This window comes from Symsagittifera roscoffensis, unplaced genomic scaffold (assembly GCF_963678635.1).
Source record: "Symsagittifera roscoffensis unplaced genomic scaffold, txSymRosc1.1 SCAFFOLD_374, whole genome shotgun sequence".
NCBI lineage: Eukaryota > Metazoa > Xenacoelomorpha > Acoela > Convolutidae > Symsagittifera > Symsagittifera roscoffensis.
Window position 1 is genome coordinate 1 of NW_026971603.1, and position 22,352 is coordinate 22,352.

Genomic DNA, 22,352 nt, shown 5'->3' on the forward strand with positions numbered 1-22,352 from the left:
TATCCAGTTGCTGAGCAAGCTGCACGGAATGTCCCAAACACAATGATCAAGGCGAACTTTTTGATATTTTTTTTTCAATATGGTTTAAAAAATTACAAGAATGAAAATTTATAAAAGCTGCGACACTCTTAAAATCTTGGAACTACATTGAGATTTCAAGCTCTCATTTCAAGAAAAACAAAAAAATCAATCCAACTTTTCTTGACAATAATCGGTTGGGTTGAACTTTTTTGAATCTGAATTAGCTTTTTCCTGCATAAGACCCACAATTATTTTCCCTTTCTTAATAACCAAAAATTGGGAGGAATACACCACCATACGCCATAGTTCTTTCCTACTTGGTAAAATGATCGGAAACAATTAATTCTCAAAAAAATATTTGAAAAAATCACATTCTAATGTTAAGCGCTGACAGTTCTACCTGTGTAGAGATAGTGGTCCTCGTCTGACTCAAGGACAGACGAGTCGATACTAGTAGCAGAATTATTCGGATCTAATTGAGTTGTGTCTTTCGATTTGCGAGCCGAAGGAATAAACTTGATACTGCTCAACTCGTCAGATGGTTTAGATGCCGACATCGAAATCGGTGGGGTTGCATTAATTGGAATGTTTAAGTATTCATTGCCTTATCTGAAAACATTTAGCACCACGAGCCCGCCAAATGTAGTTCCAAATAGACTTGAAAAATTTAAGTAACTGAATATAGATTATTAGAACAAATCAAAGGTTTTCATGACGTAACTACATCCTTGCATTAAAAAGCGAAGCACACGGGCAATAATTTAGAAAAGGGTGGCCTTTTAAATTAGGCGATGGGAGCTGGTTTTTATCCACGCATGTTTGATAATGGAACCAAGCACAACATAAAATCGATTAATAAATCACAAATATCAACATGAACACCAGGAAAACATTAAGCTTAAATCCTCCACTTTTTCATGGTTACTTGTTATTGGGGAAAAAAAACTTTTTGAAAAGTCAAATTACACAATCAGATACTAGAATATGAGCTCTGACTGAAATACTCACATGATCACTTTCTTCCGAGTCTTCATTTTGAAAAGCGGCCGCAGCTGTTCCCACAACCACTCCGCCGTCTTCCTTCTTCACACTAACCCCCTCTTGTGCCTCATTTTTCACAGGTGGGGGTCTGAAGATATTCGTGAAAGCGTGAACAGATGGTTTCTTCTGCTTCAGAATCAGACCATACTTCTTCGGTTCCTCCTTGATTTTCAGCTGCACTTTTGATTTCGAAACTGGTTCGTCATCAAGTTTTTCATCATCTGACATCAATCTGAATTAATTACATTGATTCTGTTTAACATATATTAATGTATGACAGTGACCGAGTTGTTTTGACCACGCTGATTTCCATTATACTTGATAAGTTTAACAATAACGCCAAACCAAGAAGGTACAATGCCCAATTAAAAAGTTACGGAAAAAATATAAAACATTTATATAAACAGCTGAGCTTCGCACGACTTTCGATACAAAAATCAAAAGATAATGTGTCTCCAAAGAAAAACTGAAATGGATAGGAAAAATTTTATGGCAATTGCTATAAAAGCAATGACCTAACACATGAGAAGGACTCGCCCTCCAGAAACTCCATTAATTTATTTTTCATAACCAATAGATGAAAACGCTCAGAAAAAAATTTTGGTAGAAAAAATCGAGATCCAAAAGTTCCTAAATGTACTCATAAACTTAGCGTAAAACCTTGCAACCAAACAACCTGTACATCCTGCAGGAACAATTGGCCATAAACAACAACAGGAAAACTGCTTTAAGCTAAGATAAGAAATGAAAACAAAAAACACAAGAAAATGAATGCTCAAGTTTCAAACAACTTCCACGAAAAAAAAACTTGCAGAAAATCTGAAAAGACTGAAGCGTAATATTAAAACCCAATTTTATCATATCTATCAAACATGAAATTGAAACGCAAAATTACAACATCCGAATCAGAACAAAAAAAAAGAAAACAATAAAAAAAGACAAAAATGCCCGCAAGGGAAATTAAAAACAAGAAAAAATCTTTTTTTTTCAAGAATCTTGCTGGAAAATTGTCACATATCTTCCTAGACAAAACAGTCAAGTCAAAAGTAAATAATGAAAATGTTCGAAACTTTGTTGAAAAAACTTGACATGAAAACAATACGCTATGCAATCAACTTAAATCGATTCAAAATAAAATTGCTCAATCCTAAAACACACCAATACAAAAACTTCAACTAGTTCCACGCACTTGTAGATTTAAAAAAATCAGAAACCTTGCATCCGAAAAACCCGAAATTTTAAAGCATTATTATTTTTTCATTTCAAAATTTTTCTTTCCTAACTACAAAAAAAGTTTGTTTGAAAACTAGGAAATCATGAACTAAATTTACACTCTAGAAAAGTAAGGAAAAATGTACGAAAAACAACCAAAAACTAGGGACAAAATCATTAAGCCGACAAGAAAGTCATGATTTATATCTGAAAAATTGTGCGATCCAGAGTTAGAAAAAAATGTATATACTTGCATTGAAACGACTCAATATTAGGTCAGTAAGCCGATAAAACATAAGCCGAAATCAATGGGCAGAATAAAGTTTATAAAAGAATAAAACAAGAAAAAAAAACATACGAAGTCCATATTATTAAAATTCCAAACAGCATTAGTAATTCAAAACACTGAAAGCAACTACAAAGTGAACTGCATACAGCAAAAAAAAACTCTACGAAATGGCATGTAAGCCAAAAAAACATAAATTTTGCTGTTTGAAAGGAAAAAATTTCTGTCAGATACTAACTCAAAAACTTTGCCAACCCAGGCATCGTTGTTAAATCCAGACCAAGAGTGCCTGAGACGCAGAAAATTTTCTAATTTAAAATGAATTGAACCTAAATTAACCACTTCAACTTTCAAACATTCTGTGAACAGAGTTATTTACGGGAAAAAAGTCGGGTGCCCGATTGCAAAAGCCTTGCTCATTGCAAGGGAAAGAGGTCTTCAATACATTCAAAAAAATCTCACTAATGTAAAATTCTGTGCAAGTATGTTCAGTTATCTCGGCGAAAAAAAAAAATGACCAACAGATAGTTGAAAAAGTGTTAAAGAAGGAGACCTAAAAATGGTGACCTAAAACATTGAACATTTTTCAACTTTCGAATGTAGAAAAACAAAGTCAATCACTTTAAAACTTTTGAAACTTTAAGAATTTTTCATGATTAGCACTTTTTTCTTACAATTATACCTTTGACAACTGGATCAACAAAAGGTAATTTTTTATTCAGCTGAAAATTCAGAATATTTATTTCGAAATTAGAAATCAATCATGTTTCTTGTGATCTTTACATTTTTAGCGCTCGGTAGTGGAGTTTGCATTCCTTTGAAGAAAAAAGAACTAAACTTTAAAATAAACCAAAATTGAAACAGCAAAAAGTAAATTGAGCGAGAACCAAACTTAAAGCATTTTTTTGACAAAAAACAGCAAAAAATCATCATGATCTAAACATGAAATTCACTGCGCTCTTTGAATATTGACAATTTGAATATTAGTTCATATTTTTATTATTTTACAGCTCTTTGTACTGACAGCTTAATCAAAATGGAAAATAAAAAATCGAAAAAAAATGACTCGGCAGCTCGAATCACAACTGAAAAGTCATCAGTTATAATATTCTAAACTATTTGACGTTGTGACACCTGAACTTACGGGGTGGATTCAAATTTCGGTGGCCGGAAGTAATGCTACCATTCAACAAGGCATTAATTGAAGATCCATTCAAACTGCGAAAAAAAACTTACACCATTTCCAAAAACTTTCAAATAGAATGGAAATGAATGATTTAAAGATAGCTGTTTCAGAGTTATCGGCACACAAATTTTCCCTTTAAAAAGCTATTTAAAATTTTCAGATCGCAGCATACAAACTCGAAATGATCAGAACCAAAGATCCGATATTATAGCAAAAAAACCGCAAGAAAAGCTCTTTTATCTCACTAAATCAGTCTCTGTGTAGTTATACTTTGAAACGCCGACTTTCGTTTGCAGAATAATTAAAAGCTACGATTAAGATCTGCTCTTTAAATCAACTGCTCGTTAAACTATTTTCGCTTGAGCTGGCACAGTTCGTCATTTGAACTTTGTCCACCTCCCATAAAACTTCTCAAAATCAAGAATGAGATTTTTCCGTTTCCTGTTTATAACGAGATTAATATGCGAGATGAAAGCTATACGAGATACAAGCTCTTTTCGAGTTCCCAATTTTAAGTTTTTTCTGGAATTAGATTTACCAAGTCTATTTAAACTGACTTTTGATGTTCTGAACTTAAATAAACCGTATCAGCGTGATCAGATTCATATTTTTCGTTCATTCAAATTACCGTGTGAACAAATTTTAAGAGGTTTTATAATGCAATTTTACATGTTTTGTGGTGTTGTGGTAACTGGCCAAAAAATCTTTTTTTTTCATTTTTATTAGAGCGCGGCGGCCCTCTAGGGGAGAGAAGTGTCATCCATTTCTCCGCAGCTGTTCCCTCCTCGAAAAGGCACATGCCATAAGAAATCCCCCGACTAGGACCGAAAAAGGGTTCCAACCCACGATACTCTTTAAAATAACTCCTCATCAACACGTCACCTCAGTGACAGAAATTGCAGAAGTTTATCAAAAAACTTCAACGCTAGATTAATGTCATAACATCAATCCATGAACTCAATGGGACATCTGAACAAGCTAGGTCTCCTCCATGACATCATTATAGCCAAAAGAATTGCAGACAATAAAAAAAAACATTCGAATCTGAATGTGAAAATCTGTATGCAAGGCTAGAACTAAGTTTTCTCTCGCGGTGTAGTAAAAAAATGTTTTTTTTCTTTTGATGTCTTTCAATAATCAACAAATTTACAAAAACAAAAATCATCTCTCAGATCAACTAGCACGTCTAGTCACGATATCATTTCCATCTACAATATCAAAACCTCTTCGTAACCATTTTTGGAACAACATTAACTGAGCTTTTCTCGCTCGTTACTTCCTCGGTCGAATAACTTGTCGCCTGGTCACTTGTAGTTGACGACGAAGTAACAGACGTAACATCTTCTGTTGATGTCGAACTGACAGCCACAGTAGTCGAAGACGATGTCGTCGTGTCGAACCAACTAGACTCCGTCACTGTCGTGGCGTCCAAACTGATTCCGACACCTGTCACCGAGTCACTTGTCGAATCTGTAGTTGTACTCGAATAGACACTACTCGTATTCGATGTATAGGTATCGTAGTACGTGCTACTGTACGTGGATGTATAACTTGGAACAAATGTAGACCCGAGGTTTCTACCGGTTGTGTAAGTTGCGTTTCCCGAGGACGACGACGAAGAAGATTGCACAGTTAAAGTCTGCACCGTAGTCGAGCAACCTTCATCTTCAGGCATCGCAGCTACTCCTGTTCAACGACGCCTCCTTTAAACTTAAGTGCTTCTTGTAAACATCAGCGAACATCCAGAAAATGTTTTCTGAAATTTTCATTGCAGCTTGAATCGCAAATTTAAGGACTTAAATATTATATACAACTCAAATTCCAACGACGTTACTTTTAAACACCTGACTTTAGGAGAAAAAATACCTGCATTCAAAATTCCTTCCCAAATTAATACATTTGGCTGGAGCAAAAAAAATCTTTCAATTTACAATTAACAGGGCAAAAATTAGGAGCAAAATTAGTTGCTTTTAAATGATTAAGATCATGATGATTATTTCCTTCATGTTCGTTTTTTCGATTTCAAAAATAGCTAACAAGGGGCGTCACTGTTCCTGTTCGATTTGAGGATGTTTCCTGTGAGGTTGAATTATCCGAGATAGTGATCTCGATCTCCGCTTCTTCCGAAATCTCTTCCGGCGACTTATGCACCAACTGCATATTCTTGAAGGTCGACTCTAGAAAACTCTTTCCATGTCTTGGCCTCTTTAGCATCAACACTGCTATGTATCCTCTACCTCTTGGATCTGTCCAGAGCAATTCCGGATTTTCAACAAGCTTTTCATTTACCTATGAAATTTCAAAACTTGTCAATATTTCAAGATTTAAAAACTTGTCAATTATTTCAAGAGTCATCCTGCAATTAACAAAACAATTTAGCAATTAGCTAATCACTTCCTTCCAAGATCTAAATTTGTGCAAGTTTAATTGACCTATTTTTACATTTCTTCAAAGATTTAATTTAAGACCGCATGTCCGCAAAGGGGACACGAAAGACCATCATACGGACTCTTCAGAAGAACTTAAAAAAATCAACCGTAAAAAAACGTTAGAAAAAATCTCCAGCAGTATTTCAGCACGCTTGTTTGAAATGAATATTTTTTGCGGAATAAATTTTCAAAATTAATACATGCTTGGGAAGGACATTCTATGGTAGGTCACTTAGGGGGGGGGGGGGGGGGGGGGACTGACGGTTGATCCAATTTTTGTTCTCGTCGCACTAACCTCAATAACCGACCCAGATAGAGAGCACATAATTGGGTGCAGTGTCTCTCCGATTGTCACTTCGCACAATAACTCGTCTTTTCCGACCACTTTGGCTCCCTTCTTCCCTTTTCCAGACACTTTCGGGTTGCTTCGGTCAATTCCATTACTCAATTGGTAAGACACTTTTACTGCACAATCAGCTTCAATAATTCAGACAATTTCCAAAATTAATTGTCTAAAATCTTCACTTTTGAGAAAAAAAAACAAACACATTAAATTTCGATGAGGACAAAAATCATTAAAATTTTAAATTTTGATGAGAAGAGAGCATTTTAATCCATAAAAAACCTCAATGTCAAAGAATTTTTTGAACATTTATGATGACAATATATTTTTTTGAAACTGTCTGTATGCTACCATTTCTAACTGTATCTTTGCATGCTTTCAACACAGGATGCTCGTCTGACAGAGTGACTACACAAATCAACGCGTTGGTATGTTGTAAAAAGAGTAACTTGGTTTTGTCGCAAAAGTAATGAGTGAAATAGCGATCTATGAAATCGATATGTTCAGATAATTTCCCAGAAGATGTAACATCTGAAGTTACAGACGGTAAACTAAAACGATTCTGATCAATATCATTGTCACAAACTGTGCTTCGCTTGTTATTTGTGCCTTCTGAAACTTCCATTTGCTTTAGAGCTTCATCGTCTATTCGAGACACGGCTACTGAGTTCAACTCAATTTGACAAAACGCATCATAATCACCTGAAAGTAGGGGAAAAAATGTTCTCCTTCGATATTTGATAGACTTCAGGAGATCAAGGTGATCAGCGCCACATGAAATATTTTAATTTGATCAAAACATGTTTTGTTGAGATCAATATTTTCTGAAGTATCAAAATGTTTAAACACTACTAAAAACCTATATATGCACCAATTTGTCTGTTTCATAAACAAAGCTATTTAATTACCACTTGATGTTCAATGAATTGGTATTCATCTTTGGAACACTTTTATATTCGGCGAAGAACAAAGAATTTACATCATCGGCGCTATCAGATTTCTCATCATTCAAATCGACATCAAAAGATGGCTTCGTAGTTGGTAGTGACAAGTATCTGGCTGTGACTTCATTTAGCAGTTCTTTATTATTAGCTGTTTCTGACCTCAATTGACCACCGCCATTTAAGCAACCAGAAGGACACGCCATTATCTCCACGTAATCGTACTTCAAATTATTTTTCTTCAACTTCATAGCAAAGTTTCCCAGGTTTTTGAACCCATACGCAACTGCAAAACGCAATTTGATTTCACCGTCAATGTTCAAAAACAACTCTTTGTGATCTGTGCTTCTCTTGACAACAAAATCCAGGGGCGGATTTTTGACTCCGAAAAGTTGATCAGCCGCGTATTTGAAAACATGCTCTATATAGCCGCCGGCTCCACTTCCTTCATGTGAACGAAAAGTGTATTCACGATTTAATCTGCCCTCTAGAAGGTCAACCAAAGAATCGAATGGTTTCTTTTCAAATGTCGTAAAACTTTGACCGCTTTCAGCCATCATCAAAAAAAGTTCATTGGTCGCTACAACGCAATCAACCTCTTTGATTTCGGTTCCAGGAACTACAAAATCGGATCTGAGCGCTTCTAGTTTCTTATCAAAACAAGGCATTACTGTAAAATGGTACACAAGATCTGCATCCACTTTCAAACTAGATGCCAACTGTCTCTTGATTAAGCTTCCCATCATTTGTTGCGGGGATTTAACTTTCGATATGAACGGCAAAATGAAATCTCCGTGTGTTTTTTCAGCATAGCAAATCCAACCTGGGCAAGACGAAGTAAAAACAGGAAAGTGTTCTGACTTCCCGCGAAACCTCTCAACGAACTCCTTTCCGCTCTCCAGTAAAGTTAGATTTCGTCCTATATTTGAATCAAAAACATAGTCGACGCCGATCGATTTGAGATAAAAGCTTATCCTTTCAGCTGTCGAGATGAAATCATCGTTGTAAAAAGCAGCTAGTGAGGCAACACTTTGCGGAGAAACAGAGGCAGCAAAAACAGAACCGGTTTTTCTCGTCCTAAAACAATAGCTAGTTGATTCAAAGGATCGATTGCCAATTTTTAATTAGCATAAGCAGGAAATATTTCTTTCAACATTTTTTGTCTTGTATCGCTTTTGTGTTCTTGCAGTTATTAGTCATTATCAGCGTTTTTGTAATCTAGGCGACCCAAGATATCGTAGCATATGAATGTGTTAAACAGACTCTATTAACGCAAACCAAAAATTTGATTTTCAATCAACCTTTATACCCCGAAAAGACCAGTAACGTTCTTATGGCAGTCAAAGCGGAACTAGCTAGCGAATAGAAAATGAGACGGAAATAACGAAATCGATTAAAAAAATTGGTAAAATTAAAACAATTTCGAAAAACTGTCAAAAAACAGAACCACCGGTATTCAATAGGCATTTAGTATATAACGAGCGGCACTTAAGCCAACAACAAGTGGGTAGAACAAAGCTTTTAAGCGAAAAAAAGAAAGGAAAACCAAGGAAAATATACAACGAAAGCGGATGACTTCATAAATTACAGGAGTGAGCCAAAATCACTTTCATCAACAATAAAAATTGCTGCCAGCGCAATAAAAATCCCCGATGTGGCAACTAAGTCGACAAAGCATAAACAGACGAACAAAAATCCGCCAATTCAATTTTTCCCGATTTTTTTTCTTTTTCATACAGAAAAAAAAAGGTCCTGCCGGGGCTTAAACTCCAAACCTTAGGGTTCAAATGCATTTGTGTTGCCTCTAGGCCAATTGGGAAAACTTCTCGAAGTTGTTGAGGTTCCTAATTGATTATCGCCAGTCATTTAATTACAAGTGAGAAAAGGTGAATATAATTTTGTACTATCAAAATCGAATAAAAACAGCTTCACGATCAAAAGATGCTCTAAACAAAAGCTCAAGACAAAACCCACGCAAAAAGTACCAATGACAGTGTTTAAAATTAGTCAAATGAAAACTTGATGATAAGTTTTATAATGCTCAATAAAACATCAGATTCTTTCAGAAAGGCGGGATGTCATTTAACAAAATCATATTTTTGAGTTAGCCAGAAGGCGTATTTTTTTTAAAAAATTTTTTTACTTCATTATAATGATAAAGTAACCAAACGACACCCCATTCAAAGGTACAAATCATAAGCTTAGCTGAATTTGCGATACAGAAAGCCACTGAATCGTTAAAAAAATGAAAAATCGCCCAAAAACAACACGAAGTTTTCATATGTTTGTCTCAACATGAAACTCATTTTGATTGAGGCGGAGCCCAACAGCTACCATTAAGCTAACAGGAAAACTAACGAGAACAATGCAGACAAAACCATGATAAAAGATGATAAAAAAATCCAAACATGAGATTTTGTGAAAGCAGAAACAACACAGAAAGTTTTGAACTTTTCTCAAAACTCGATGTGCGGACATTTGAATCGATTATCAAACAAACTTCAGACATCACGAGAAAAGAGGACGAACATTGGCTCTGAACTACATTCAAACAAAATTATTCAAAAGAAAAAGGCTGGCGAAAAAACTATCATATTTCATTTTTCTCGCTTTCAGAAAGTTTAGTAGGTATAAAAACGAAACACATAAATTACACTAGCCTGCTTACACTTGATTTCCAAATTTTAAAAAAAAAGCTTCAGACCGAGAGGAAAACATTAAGTTTACTGGATACAAATAATTAAAACGAACTTAATCTGCTATTCTGAAATGAAAAAAAATCTGAAAGTTACGATCAAAATATGATTTTAAAAATCGAAGGTAATTTCTGATTTTACAACACTTGAGGCTTTCTAAAACCGAGTCTCTTCTTTAGACAAGTAAACGTTCTACAAAAATACATAGGCTAGAAAGCACTAAAAGACGAATAAAAATAAATTGACGAAAAAACTCATTGACAACTATACAAAGAAAATTGCGATTAAACTCTAGACTTCAATTGTTTTTGTCAAAGAAATATCATAAAAATAGCAGGCCGTCCAAGAAGCATCGAGGAGAATATACGAACTAAGCTTTTTTGAAAAGCTAAAAATTTTTTAAAAAAAAATAGAAACTTTGTTAGGATTTTTTTAAAGAAATTTCAAAGGTCGGAGAAGTTATTTTTCAAATTCAAAAATTCAAACATACATTGTCAAAGTTGAAGACAGAGGCGAAGCTGAGTTTCGGACCACTTGCAATACAACAAATTCAGGGTTAAAACCACATGACGCTCAAGCAGTCTAGCATAAGGGACTTAAGAAGTTCCAATAAAGTTGAATTTGCACATTCGAAAAATTAACGCCAGGGTCTTATTGATTTCATAAAAAACATCGGAAAATTGTAGCAAACAAGATATTTGGTAAATAAGCCGAAAGAATTAAAGCCGGTAACCTAGAAGCTGATATTCAACCGAAATAATTCGGCGAAAAAATTGATTAAACACCATGTACTGCTCATATAGTATCTACGAGTGCCATAAATGTACAGAAGGCAAGATAGTGTACACAATTCGGAAAATAAACCAAGAGCTTAATCGACATTTAAAAAGCCGAAAAACCATCAGCCAAAAACAAAAACATCGAAAATCTTTAATTATACATAAAACTAAATCTATCAAAATGTACGAAGATAAATTTGAAAAAACATGCTTAGACAACAGGAACCAAAATTTGCATCGGAATAAACTTCCCAAGCAGTGACAAAGCCGAAAATATCTGAGCAGAAAGCTTGAACCTAAAATTTTAAACTAACAAACAAAATTTAAATCAAACGGCGTTATATAAAGCCATTAAGGCGATGTAAAAAAGGCCCAACATATTTAGTCGAAAAAAGACAAAAAAGAATTGAAATCCAAAAAAAATGAAACTAATAAACAATTTTAAACTTCCCGCTCCCTAAAAACACACACGCACAATTTAAAATGTGCAAAATTTAAAATGTGCAAAAAAATGATGTCGGGAAAAAAAGCCTAGTTCCCGATTACAAGACACTTGCTCCTGCAAGTGTTAACAGGAACATATGACTGTACGCCCTCTTTCGTGAAAAAAATTAAAGACAAGCCAAAATTTATTTTCAAAAAACTCATCACTGCAAAAAGAATAAAAGCAAATATCAGTCAAAAACTTAAGTGAAACTAGGGTGTAGCGCACCTCCGGTGCTTCGAATTTTTAAAAAAAATAATAGATAACAGCATTTATTGGAAATAGGATCTGCATCCTTTGAGTGTACTCTGAGAGCACCGAATTACAGGGTTGTTAATTTCAAATTTTGCAAGAGGTTGCTGCTTCTACTAGCTGTACTAAGTCCCTGTAACGACCATAACACCCGCAGAGCAAGGATGCAGGCTTCTCAGAGAGCGGACAACAAACTGAGCCCATGCAGCAACAGTAACCAGTGAACAATTTCAAGAGGGTATTCAGTTTCCAAAACAAAAATTAAAGCCGCTTATCAAAAGTAGTACAATTAGAAAGTATATCCCAGATTGGAATGTAGTATCGAAAAGTTATCAACAGACAGCAAAAGATCTGCTCAGAATAGCCAGGCGCTGAGTTAAAAAAAAAGTTAAAAGGTGAAAAAAAAACATTGTGAAGCATGATTTAGTTCAAACATGCATGCTTCAAAATTTCAACAACTCAAAAAACTATTCTTTGAGTGTACTCTGACAGCACCCAATTACAGGGTTCGTAATTACAAACTTTCCAAAGTTTTTTATTGAAGTTTTTTATACAAATTTTGAAGAACCACATAATTTTGTGAAATTTTATATAGTTCAAAAAATTTAAAATGATCTAAAAAAGGTCACATCTGGTAGATTGAAAGCAATTGAGCAGTCGCATTTGGAAGCAAGATTTGCAACTCCTGAGAGTACTCTTACAGTACCCAACTACAACGGTGGGAAATTCAAATTTTGAGAAACTTCCCCTCAAGTTTTCTTAAAAAAAGGTAGTCACATCTCAAAAAACTACCAAAATTTGAGCAGTCTTTTTTGATGGCAATATTCAAAATCTTTAAAAGTACACAACTACAGGGTTGAGAATTTCATTTAAACGAATTATTTTGTAATGAGTTTTCTGAAAAATTCCAAAAAAAAATCACAAAAAATCGCCGTATCTCTTAAACAAAAATGATTTGGGCATTCTTAATTGGAGGCCAAATTTGCAACCCCTGAGATTAATACTCTGACAGCCCCCCAACTACAGCTTAGGAAATTCAAACTTTGAAAGAAAAAAAAATTAATTTAATTTTCATGATTTTTTTTTTAAATCACAAAAAACGTCATATCTGGAAAATAACAAGGATTTTAGCAGTCAAATTGGGAGGCAAAACTCGCAACTCCTGATATTACCCTGATTGAGCGTCACTACAGAGATGAAAATTTCAAGTTTTGTGAAATTTTTTATACCTAAGTTTTCTAAAAAAAATTTTGAAAAAAAAAAACCTAAAACAAACGTCATATCTCGAAAAATACAGAAATTTGAGCAAACATAATCAGAAAGAAGAATCGCAACCCCATGAGAGCACCCTCACAACTTTCAATAACAGGATTGAGATCTTCAGACTTTTGGAACTTTTTAACTTTTAAGGTTTTTTTGAAAATTTCGGAGAAAATCATAAAAAAACGTCGTATCTCAAAAACTAAAAAAATTTGAGCAGTCATACTTGGCGAAAAAACTCGCAACTCCTGAAACTACCCTGACATAGTCTCACTACAGAGATGGTAATTTCATTTTTGTAAAAAAAATTTTATATCTAAGTTTTCTGAAAAATTTTGAAAAAAAAATCCAAAAAAACGTCACATCTCGAAAACTACAAGGATTTGAGCGGCCATAATCAGAGGCAAGATTCGCAACCCTTGAGAGTACTCTCACAATATCCAACAACAGGATTGAGATCTTCAAAGTTTTGGAAATTTTTAAAATCTAAGTTTTTGAAAATTTTTGAAAAATCATAAAAAACGTCATATCTCGAAAACTACAAGGATTTCAGAAGTGAGAATTAGAGGCAAGATTCGCAACCCCTGAGAGTACCCTGAGAGCACCCAACTATAGGGTGAGAATTTCAAAAATTGAGAAATTTTTTTAAATTAAATTTTCTAGAAATTTTTGAAAAATCTCGAAAATTGCCTATCTCGTAAACTAAAAGGATTTGGTTATTCATATATGGAGGCCAGAATCGCAAAACCTGGGAAAACTCTGACAATATCCTACTATTGGGTTGCCAATTTCAAACTGGATAAAATAAACACTGAATTTAAACTGGAAAATTGAAAAAAAAAACCTTAACCATTGCGATTTACGATATAGCTTAAACGTGAAAAAACTCTGTTGTTAAACATGCAAAAACAATACGTTGAAAAAGCTTAAACATGGCGAGATAGTAAAGCCCTCTTTTATATATATAATTGATAAGGTGATAAGGGGCAAAACCAATGCCAGATGAAAAACCGCAAGTTAGCAGAAGCGCTTAAACCTATTTGCCTATAGCTAAACATGTACAGATAGCGTATAATTCTTAAACATGTAAACTTGGCTTAAACCTTGCCGGAAATATCTCGCTCAATTGAATCATATATAGATAGGTACAAGTATGATAGTTGGGTCCTTTGAATTTAGATGGGTCCCTGAAGGAAAACTTTCAGGTCTTCAAATTTTCGAAAACATAGTTTGCAGTTGTTTAATTGTGTTTCTGAAGTTTTGACTAAATTGCTGTACGCATCTCTTTCATACTAGCTTTTTTCCTGGGACCTAACGTACTTGTACCGAATATTTTAGGTGTCAAAATTTTAGCAAGAAGCAACATTAAACTAACTAAACTAAAACAGTCCAGAAAAACTCACTTCAAAGACTCTAAAATCTGCGAGTAACTTTGTTGCTCTATCAACATCGTCTCAGCGGTCGTCACGCACCCAGAGCAGGCTAAGCAATCATTGAGCGTAATTTTAGCTTTCTGAAGCAGCACTTCATCTCCATTTGATGATAACTCCTTGTAGGTTCCATCTGATTCAACTTTGATTGTACCTCTTTTAGCACCAGTTACAATTTTATTCTCAACCACAGCGGGTTTAATACAATCTTGCGAAGGTGCGATGAAATCATCAAGTCCAGATATTTTAACACCCACTGAAAACATCTTACCTGCAAAAAGAATTTTGATAACTTATCACTGAAAACGGAGGCGGAGCAATAAGCAGAATGGTCCAAGTGCAGAATGGGTCCAAGATCAGAAAAACAGAAAAAAAAGACTTATATTGGTTTATACGGGCTAATTGCTGAAAAAATTATTAGAATCGTCAAAATACCAAGAAAACGAATAAATTACGCATGAATTGTCTAATTTCATTAAGTTTTTATATTAAATTTTTTTTTTGAATTCTTGATTAAATTACTCAAATTATGCATAAAATGTTCGTTGCGTTGGTATTATTGACATTTTGGATAACTAATTTACCGATTACCTTATAAAAGTTGATATTTTTCTGTTTTTCTGCTCTTGGACCCATTCTGCTCTTACACCATTCTACTTATTGACTGGCCACCACTGAAAACATAAGATAATTTCAACATCGCTACTTGCGATACATCACACACATAGCATGACAAAATAGCTGACAAAAATTGAGACTAAAGCTGCTGAGTAAACAAAACGTCGAGAATCGTTTTCGAAACTAGGAAAACAAATGAATGAACAATACCAAGAAAACGTAATTAACAAAAAGTAAAAAAAAAAACATTTATTCATACCTTGATTCAATACCCTGATTTGCATTATTCACACCCTGATTCAATTGTCGACAGAATCAATGACGAGCAGACATCTAACAACAGTTTTGGCAAAAGGTTTTGGAGGACTAAAAACCTGGATTAACGAAGCGTGTGAAAAATAGCAAATCAAGCTACTTCAAACAAATTTACACTTACTGGAATTAACAACAGCTTGTCTAACGAATTTGATGCGAAGGAAACTGTATCTTCGAAAACATATATTTAATCAATTATAAATTCTCCACCGAATCGAAATCCATATGTACAGTGATCGCTTGGCGCGCTTTTAAATAGGATTTTAAGACAAATGCACAGAAGCATAACAAGCAGATTTCTAATTCATTCAAAAATTTTAAAGGCTCAGGTAAAATTCAATATTTTAGACATTAACAAACTTGTATACAGAACACTGATGCTGTCACTACAGATGGACTGCATCTTTCTGATATGAGTGTGCAGCTTGTAGTGCAATTCATTAAGTAATTATCTAATTCCAGCAAATACCTGTGAAATAACTACCCAACTAAATTAGAAAACTCCCAACAAGTAACATTCTCGGCAAAACTGAAAAAAATGAGTGGAGATCACTCCCTTGATTCATTTTTGCTTTTTCGCTCAATCACTCACAGGAAGTGCTCTTCAGCAACATGCTCCATTCGAAAAAAACTATTCGTAGTTTTAAAGCAACTTCCTTTAAAGCAAAAAACTGAAAAAAATGAGTGGAGATCACTCCCTTGATTCATTTTTGCTTTTTCGCTCGATCACTCACAGGAAGTGCTCTTCACCAACATGCTCCATTCGAAAAAAAAAACTATTCGTAGTTTTAAAGCAAAAAATGACGGAATGGTTCGAGTCAAAACGCAAAGAAAGAAAGAAAAACAAACAAGATTCACTTTCAATATATCAAAAACAGCAGTCAAATGATAACTCGCCAAACTATCGAAAACGCCTTGATCGACGAACCAAACGAATAAGAGATAAGCAAGAAAAAATATGCAAAATTGTTTCTCATTTCTAAATTGTTCAGCTAAAATGGAAATTGTTAAGCCAGGTTCGAGGTTCCAGTTCCAGTAATTGAACCATAACGGCCTTACGTAATGCCTTCAATAAAAGGTTATCCTAGGATATTAAAAGTGTTAATCTTTTCAATTTTGTTTTTCTAATTACGTAATTTATCTGCTATTAAACCACAGTTTTGTAACTCCTGTATGTTTGAATATTCACCTTTCCAATTTCAGCATAAAACAATCAACCAATGCTATGAAGTACTCCGAGAACTAAATATCAGAAATAACCTTGGACGGTCTACTGTACCTGCGTGCGCAATCATGGATGGCCAATCAATAAGTGGATTGCACCTAACTTTTGTAATTATCACATGTATAGATGAAAAATATTTCCCTTCGAACAAAAAAAAGCAAAGATAACACCACTATTCAAAGAAGAATACCCAATAAACCTTGAAAACATTCAGTAAATTTCAAAAATCTGCTCATTTTCTAGAATAATTCAGAAGACTTTTCATGCTCAAATCACAAAATAATTGGAAAAAATCAGATCTAGACTCCTTTCCAGTTTGCATTTCACACATATTTTCGACGCAAAACGCTCTGATCTACGTCAAAGAAAGTGTTCGAAAATAAAAAGATTCCAAAAAATTGTGCATGCTGCTCTGTTGGATCATTCAAAACCGTTTGACTCTATTTCTCCTGAACGATAAGTGAAAATTTTACGCAGTCTAGGTTTTTCAACAAAAACCAATAAATTGATAGAAAACTACTTAACGAGTCCAGAGAGATAAAGTTGATCGAGTTTTTTTTAGAATGGATCGCAAATGACAGAGATGTGCAACACGAAACTGTACTAGGCACAGTGTTAATCAATTAATGTGTCAATGAAATTCAAAATCAATTATGTGATGCTAGTTTTTTCGTACAACACGCGTACGACTGTTTGGTAAATGATTCGTGTCTATCTTCAAGGGATCCTCTGAGCCAATTACAAAATTTCTTGTAGTAGTTTACATTTTTTTTGCCAAAAACCAGCTAAATTCGACGGCATCAAAAACGGAATTTATAAATTCATGTCAAAAAAGCGTTAGACAGAATTTGGAAATCAAAACGTGTAGTTGTTAGGAATCATTTTGTAGAAAACGGAGATTCAATTTTTAACTCAACGTTTTTACTCGAATTTGTCGTTTCAAAGACGAGCGAAAAAGATTTTGCACAAAATTGCTTTGTGATTTATCAAAAAAGATACAATTGGACAACAACAACAATGTTTTTAGTTGCATAGCTTCATTGCTTAATTTCACCATATTTAGCTTTTACAGCAACTAAACGCAAAAAAAAAGCTCTCACTGGAGAAAAAGTTGAACTGGGCTTAAAAACGAACAATGTTCAGATCGAAATTAAAAATATCTGCGGCTCTGCATAAAAATAAATACTTAATGGAATCAAAAGCAAAATGGAACTGAATAGTTTTGCACTAAAAAAGTGTTACCGGCCGTTTCAGCGAGCTTTCTCAGCTTTTGATCTATTGATTGTCGTTGGATTGTATCTATTTTGCTGAGAAATTCTTGAAGTTGTTGTCTTCCGATGTGATGTTTATGTCGGACTTTGAGTATTTTCCAATTGATTGTAAATCAATGTTGGAGTTTCTGTCTATTGCGCGTATGTTTTCTGGTGTAAATTTTGTTAGCGTTGCAGCAGTTTTCGTTATTTTGTGATAAAATAGCATCAATTTCTCAGGGATTTATTTGTACTAGGTTGTGGCTGTACTTAGATCCACATGGGACGATGACATCCAAAAAATTGTGCGTCGTGAGAGTGTGTCTACAACATGAACTACTTTTTTGTCGAAAATAAGTATTCTCTGATAGCAGCGTCCATCAGAAAAAACAAATAAAGGTGAATTTATTTTCGTGCATGTGTGGTACCAACGTATCTTTCCTTCGTATCAATGAGGTTTGAGTGTAACCAAGTGTCATATATGTCACAGTGATTTGCTCCAAAAATTATGTGGTTCAAGAATGATAGTTCTTGGAGATGTATGCTATCACAGCTTTCTAGAAATAATTTTCCAGCAGTTTGTCCATTGTTCTTATGAATTGAGACAGTTTTGTAAAAACTTTCATCGTCGCATTTTTTTGTTGCTGCTTTATGAATGATAAATTTTCCTGTTTTTAAATCGTATTTGTTTCAAATTCGAACAGAATTGCTGAACATTAGGTTGTGAGTAGTGATTACAATTATTTACATTCAAAATCAGTTTCTGAGTATATTTGAAAGCGTGTTAATTTATTTTCAATGCCTGGCATTTGCGTGGGTTTCCTTTGGTTTTTTGTGGGTTTACTTGATCAAAGAATATTGATTCTTAGAAAAATGTTGGTCAATTTTCTATGATTCGTGCTTGGATTTAACTACTTGGAAAGTGGTGCAAGTGTCTTCAGGAAACCAAACAATGGTTGCTTGTGTGCAAAACGTGGGATCTCATTACCCTTGATTAGTTTTACTTGATAAGAGATGCCCTTGACATAATATTGTATAATAAATTTTTATTTATTAGTCCACTTGTCCAATTGTATTTTCCTTTCAAATTCCTTAATTTTTGATATCCTGTTTTTTTGCTCTAGCTTTACCTTTTGATGTATTATTTGTACTCATAAGAGGATTCCAGTTTTTATTGTGAAGGTCATAGGTTAATCGTCTATCTGCGCCATGACAGGGATATTTATTGTCATGTCGTAATTGATCTTGACTTTGTTCATGTTGATGTTGACGAGTTGAGTCTGAAAGATATGAAAGATTACGAGTGTTCGAATTTGTTCTTTATTGTTGACTATTGTAAACGTTGCTGTTCGTATTTTCAGTCTTCAGGGTTAAGATCTAATGGTGGTGTGATCCATGATCAAGTCTATTTTTTTTTGTTGGAAACTTGTGAACAGTGTGCCTACTGTTCAGAAAAGTTGCCGGTGAAATTCCAGCCTACAATTAATGAAGCGCGGGCTTTGGAATATAATATGGCGAATTCATTTGTTTTCTCTACTGCTTGTGGTTCTGATTCACATTGAGTAACTTGGTTTTTTTGCATATTCGTTTAATGTTTTTTTCTTGATTATCTTCGCAATCAGATTGTGTTTCTAGAATTACTAGGAGACCCGTGGTCCTGTTCGTGGCGTGGGTTGTCGTGTAACTTTTAAGAGATAAAATATCTTTAATAGCATTAATACCAAAAGATACATTATAGTCTGAGAAAGGTGTTGTAAGAAGATGTGTAACCAATTGTTTTGTTGGTATATCTGTCGTAATTATATATTAATTCAATGCAAAAAACTTGGGGAGATTAAGATTGTACTGTATTGTCTGGTTGAGGCAGTGATAGTAGTTGATTAGTAGGGTTATCTAGTTTTGTTGTTATATCAATTTTTGGAACTAATTGTTTTTGAAATAGTTTTTGTAAGTTATGGTCTTGTATACCTTGGTGAACATCGCGTCGATATTGTAACCGATGAAGAGCCCAACTGTGATGTTGAGTGCTATCTAAATGTTGTCCAATTACTTGACGAGGAGTGGGTGCTACAAAGGTGTTCCAACCGAAACCTAATGGTTTTTTGGTGTTTTATAACTGCTGATTTCTGTTGTTTAGAATTAGATTCAAATTTATTCGTAAAGTGTTTAAGGTTGGTAGACTTGTTATTGAAGGTGTTGTTGGTAGAGAAAGTGTTTCTGGGAGAGTTGATGTTGTTGTTTCTGATGAATGCCGATTGGAGTGCTCAGTAAGATTGACTGGTTGTGTGGATATTGGTATTTCATCCAAAACGGCAGTTTTTTTGAGGTTTTTGGAGAAATAAACGGGTTTTCCCTTTTTTTGGAAGTCGAAGTTGATCATAGATAGTTTGATGGTAGTTTAGGTGTATATTGCGCTATATATGCTATGTAAATTAACTCTTGATGTTGTGAAATTCCTGTTTTGTCTAGAATGAATTATTTGACTGTTGATTGCTATTCCTTATGATTGGTTAACTTCTTGATCTGCTTAAGTCTTGTGGTAATGATGTATAATTGTTATACCTTGGTTCGACTTTTGGTTCACTCTAAAGTGCATTTTGATGTGCTGGGGTCAATGGCTTTGATATTGGTGCTTGTAGGTCATCATAAGTGTAGTGGTTTTTGGCCTAAAAGATTCGGGTAGTTGTGGGAGAATGGATTAGATTTATGTTAGGGCTACGATTGTTCAGAGATTTTGGGTAGGATTTTGGGTTGGGTTACTAGGTAGGGAGTTTGTTGTTTGGATCTGATCAGCAAATTTGAATTTCTTTCTGTTTTTGTTTTTGGTTTAAGAAACTATATGGTCCTGGTAAAAATCTTCGACAAAGATGAGTATTATTTGGTGTTTTGTAACTATTTGGAGTTTTGTTTGGTGTTTTGAATGAGGTGATTGCTCGTTTAGGGAAATAAAAGAGTGTCACGATAATGCATGCTACTAAAAACAGAACGATTAAAAAAAACATCAGAGCTTCTTCTTGTTAAAAATATTTCTCAACATTAAAAAAGAATAGTTTTGACATTAATCGTTCCTAATTAGTGTGTCAATGATTTGGGAAAGGGATAAATAGTTGTAAAAAACGGTATAAAAAATAGTGAATCGAATGCAAAAAGTTTATAAAAAGGATTATTATATTTTTGGAAATATTATTAAAAACGAAAACGCAAAGATTTAGAAAAAAAATTGAATCAAGATTGAAAGGGTTTTTTTTTGAAAAATTCTAGCAACTGGCTGGAAAATGATCATCAAGAACGTGGTTAGATATGGAAAGGTATTGGTAAAGGATAGTCCGGAGAAACTAAAATTAAGTTGCTATTTCTTGTTTATGTTAATTGGATAAACAGGGGTTTTGTGAGGTATTTTAGCTTTATCTAAATTTGTTGATTGTTATTGGTGATCGAGAGAGATTGAAAATTTGGAATAGGGTTTGTTTTTTTTATCAAATTTCAAAGTGATATTTATTTTTGAACTGGAGGTGTCTAATTCATAGCTACAGTTACAGATCAATTAAATATGGGATCATTTTTTGAACGGTGGCGGTGAATAAAAACTGTGAAAGAAAAAAAATTGTGATTCGTTGATTTTTCTTGACTCTTTTTCTGAGAGATAGTGTTTGAGAAACCTAACGTTTCTATAAATTAAAAATGGATAAATGTCAAATTCATCAAAAAATTGATGAGAAAGTTGTATAGATGAAATGTTAAGTCTGTGAGACAGGTTAATGCAAGCTTTCATTTTTTTCTTTTAAATGCATCATGAAATTTTACCTTTTTCAATTTTCTTTATTGGAGAATAAACAGTTTTTTTTATCTTTGTAGATTGATTTCGGAGTCGCATTGATTGGCATTTTGTTGATTTTTTGGTTTTGAGGAAAAATTTTTTAAATTTACAGTTTTTTCTCTCTGAATGAGTTTAGTCTTAGATTGTTGTATTTTTGTTCTTTTTGTGATTTTATGATTTGTTTCCTCTAATCTTTTGAGTTTTCTGAAAAATTTGGGTTGTTAATTTCTGGTGGTGATTCAGCAAAATGAAGTGCGTTAACTGATTATAGTTGGGTTAATTCTTGAACTGCGTTCTCTTTTGGGTTTTTTGTGTGATTCATTGTGTGATTCATTTTTTATTAAGATGAAAAAGTTTTTTTTATTTTATACGTGACAACAGGTGTTCGTTCAAAAATTTGAGTAGGTTTTTTTCGTAGTAGTTATGGAATTCAAAATAAAAACGAATGTTCCAACTTTATATTCAGAAGCTCGTATAACACTTGAACTTACTAGAGTAGTAGATGTTGGAGCTAAAGTGGGGGGGGGGCCTGAAGACCCACATGTATTAAGATAGGGAATAGAGCATCCGGTCTTCAAGCTATGTATTAAGATAGGCGGCTATGGAGTCTACAATGTATTAAAATAGGGAATACCAATGGTAAGGTTTTATGGTTTGTGCGATGGTAAGATAATGGTAAAAAAAACGAAAACTTTTTTTAGTTTTTGTGAGGAAATGTCTATTTTTTCGCAAAACTTTTGGCGCGCGTTATCTAATTGTTAAATATT

General features: G+C 34.0%; 3 protein-coding genes across 3 annotated transcripts; all 3 read right to left on the reverse strand.

Moving 5' to 3' along the window:
- Positions 1-1,029: 1,029 nt before the first annotated feature.
- LOC134856542 (uncharacterized) lies at positions 1,030-5,421 on the reverse strand (the record flags this gene model as incomplete). Its single annotated transcript, XM_063872810.1, has 2 exons — positions 4,970-5,421; positions 1,030-1,294 (listed from the first exon to the last, which is right to left on the reverse strand). Coding segments are annotated over exons 1-2 (717 nt in total), but the record flags the coding sequence as incomplete, so codon positions are not given.
- On the reverse strand, positions 4,862-7,216 carry LOC134856544 (protein Abitram-like). The gene is made up of 4 exons (XM_063872813.1): positions 6,870-7,216; positions 6,471-6,652; positions 5,784-6,035; positions 4,862-5,432 (listed from the first exon to the last, which is right to left on the reverse strand). Exons 1-4 carry the CDS (start codon positions 7,141-7,143, stop codon positions 5,427-5,429), a joined length of 714 nt encoding a protein of 237 aa, XP_063728883.1. The 5' UTR covers positions 7,144-7,216; the 3' UTR covers positions 4,862-5,426.
- A 132-nt stretch (positions 7,217-7,348) lies between these two features.
- Positions 7,349-14,674, reverse strand: LOC134856543 (cytosolic Fe-S cluster assembly factor narfl-like). The gene is made up of 2 exons (XM_063872812.1): positions 14,334-14,674; positions 7,349-8,536 (listed from the first exon to the last, which is right to left on the reverse strand). Exons 1-2 carry the CDS (start codon positions 14,624-14,626, stop codon positions 7,423-7,425), a joined length of 1,407 nt encoding a protein of 468 aa, XP_063728882.1. The 5' UTR covers positions 14,627-14,674; the 3' UTR covers positions 7,349-7,422.
- Between the last annotated feature and the right edge of the window lie 7,678 nt (positions 14,675-22,352).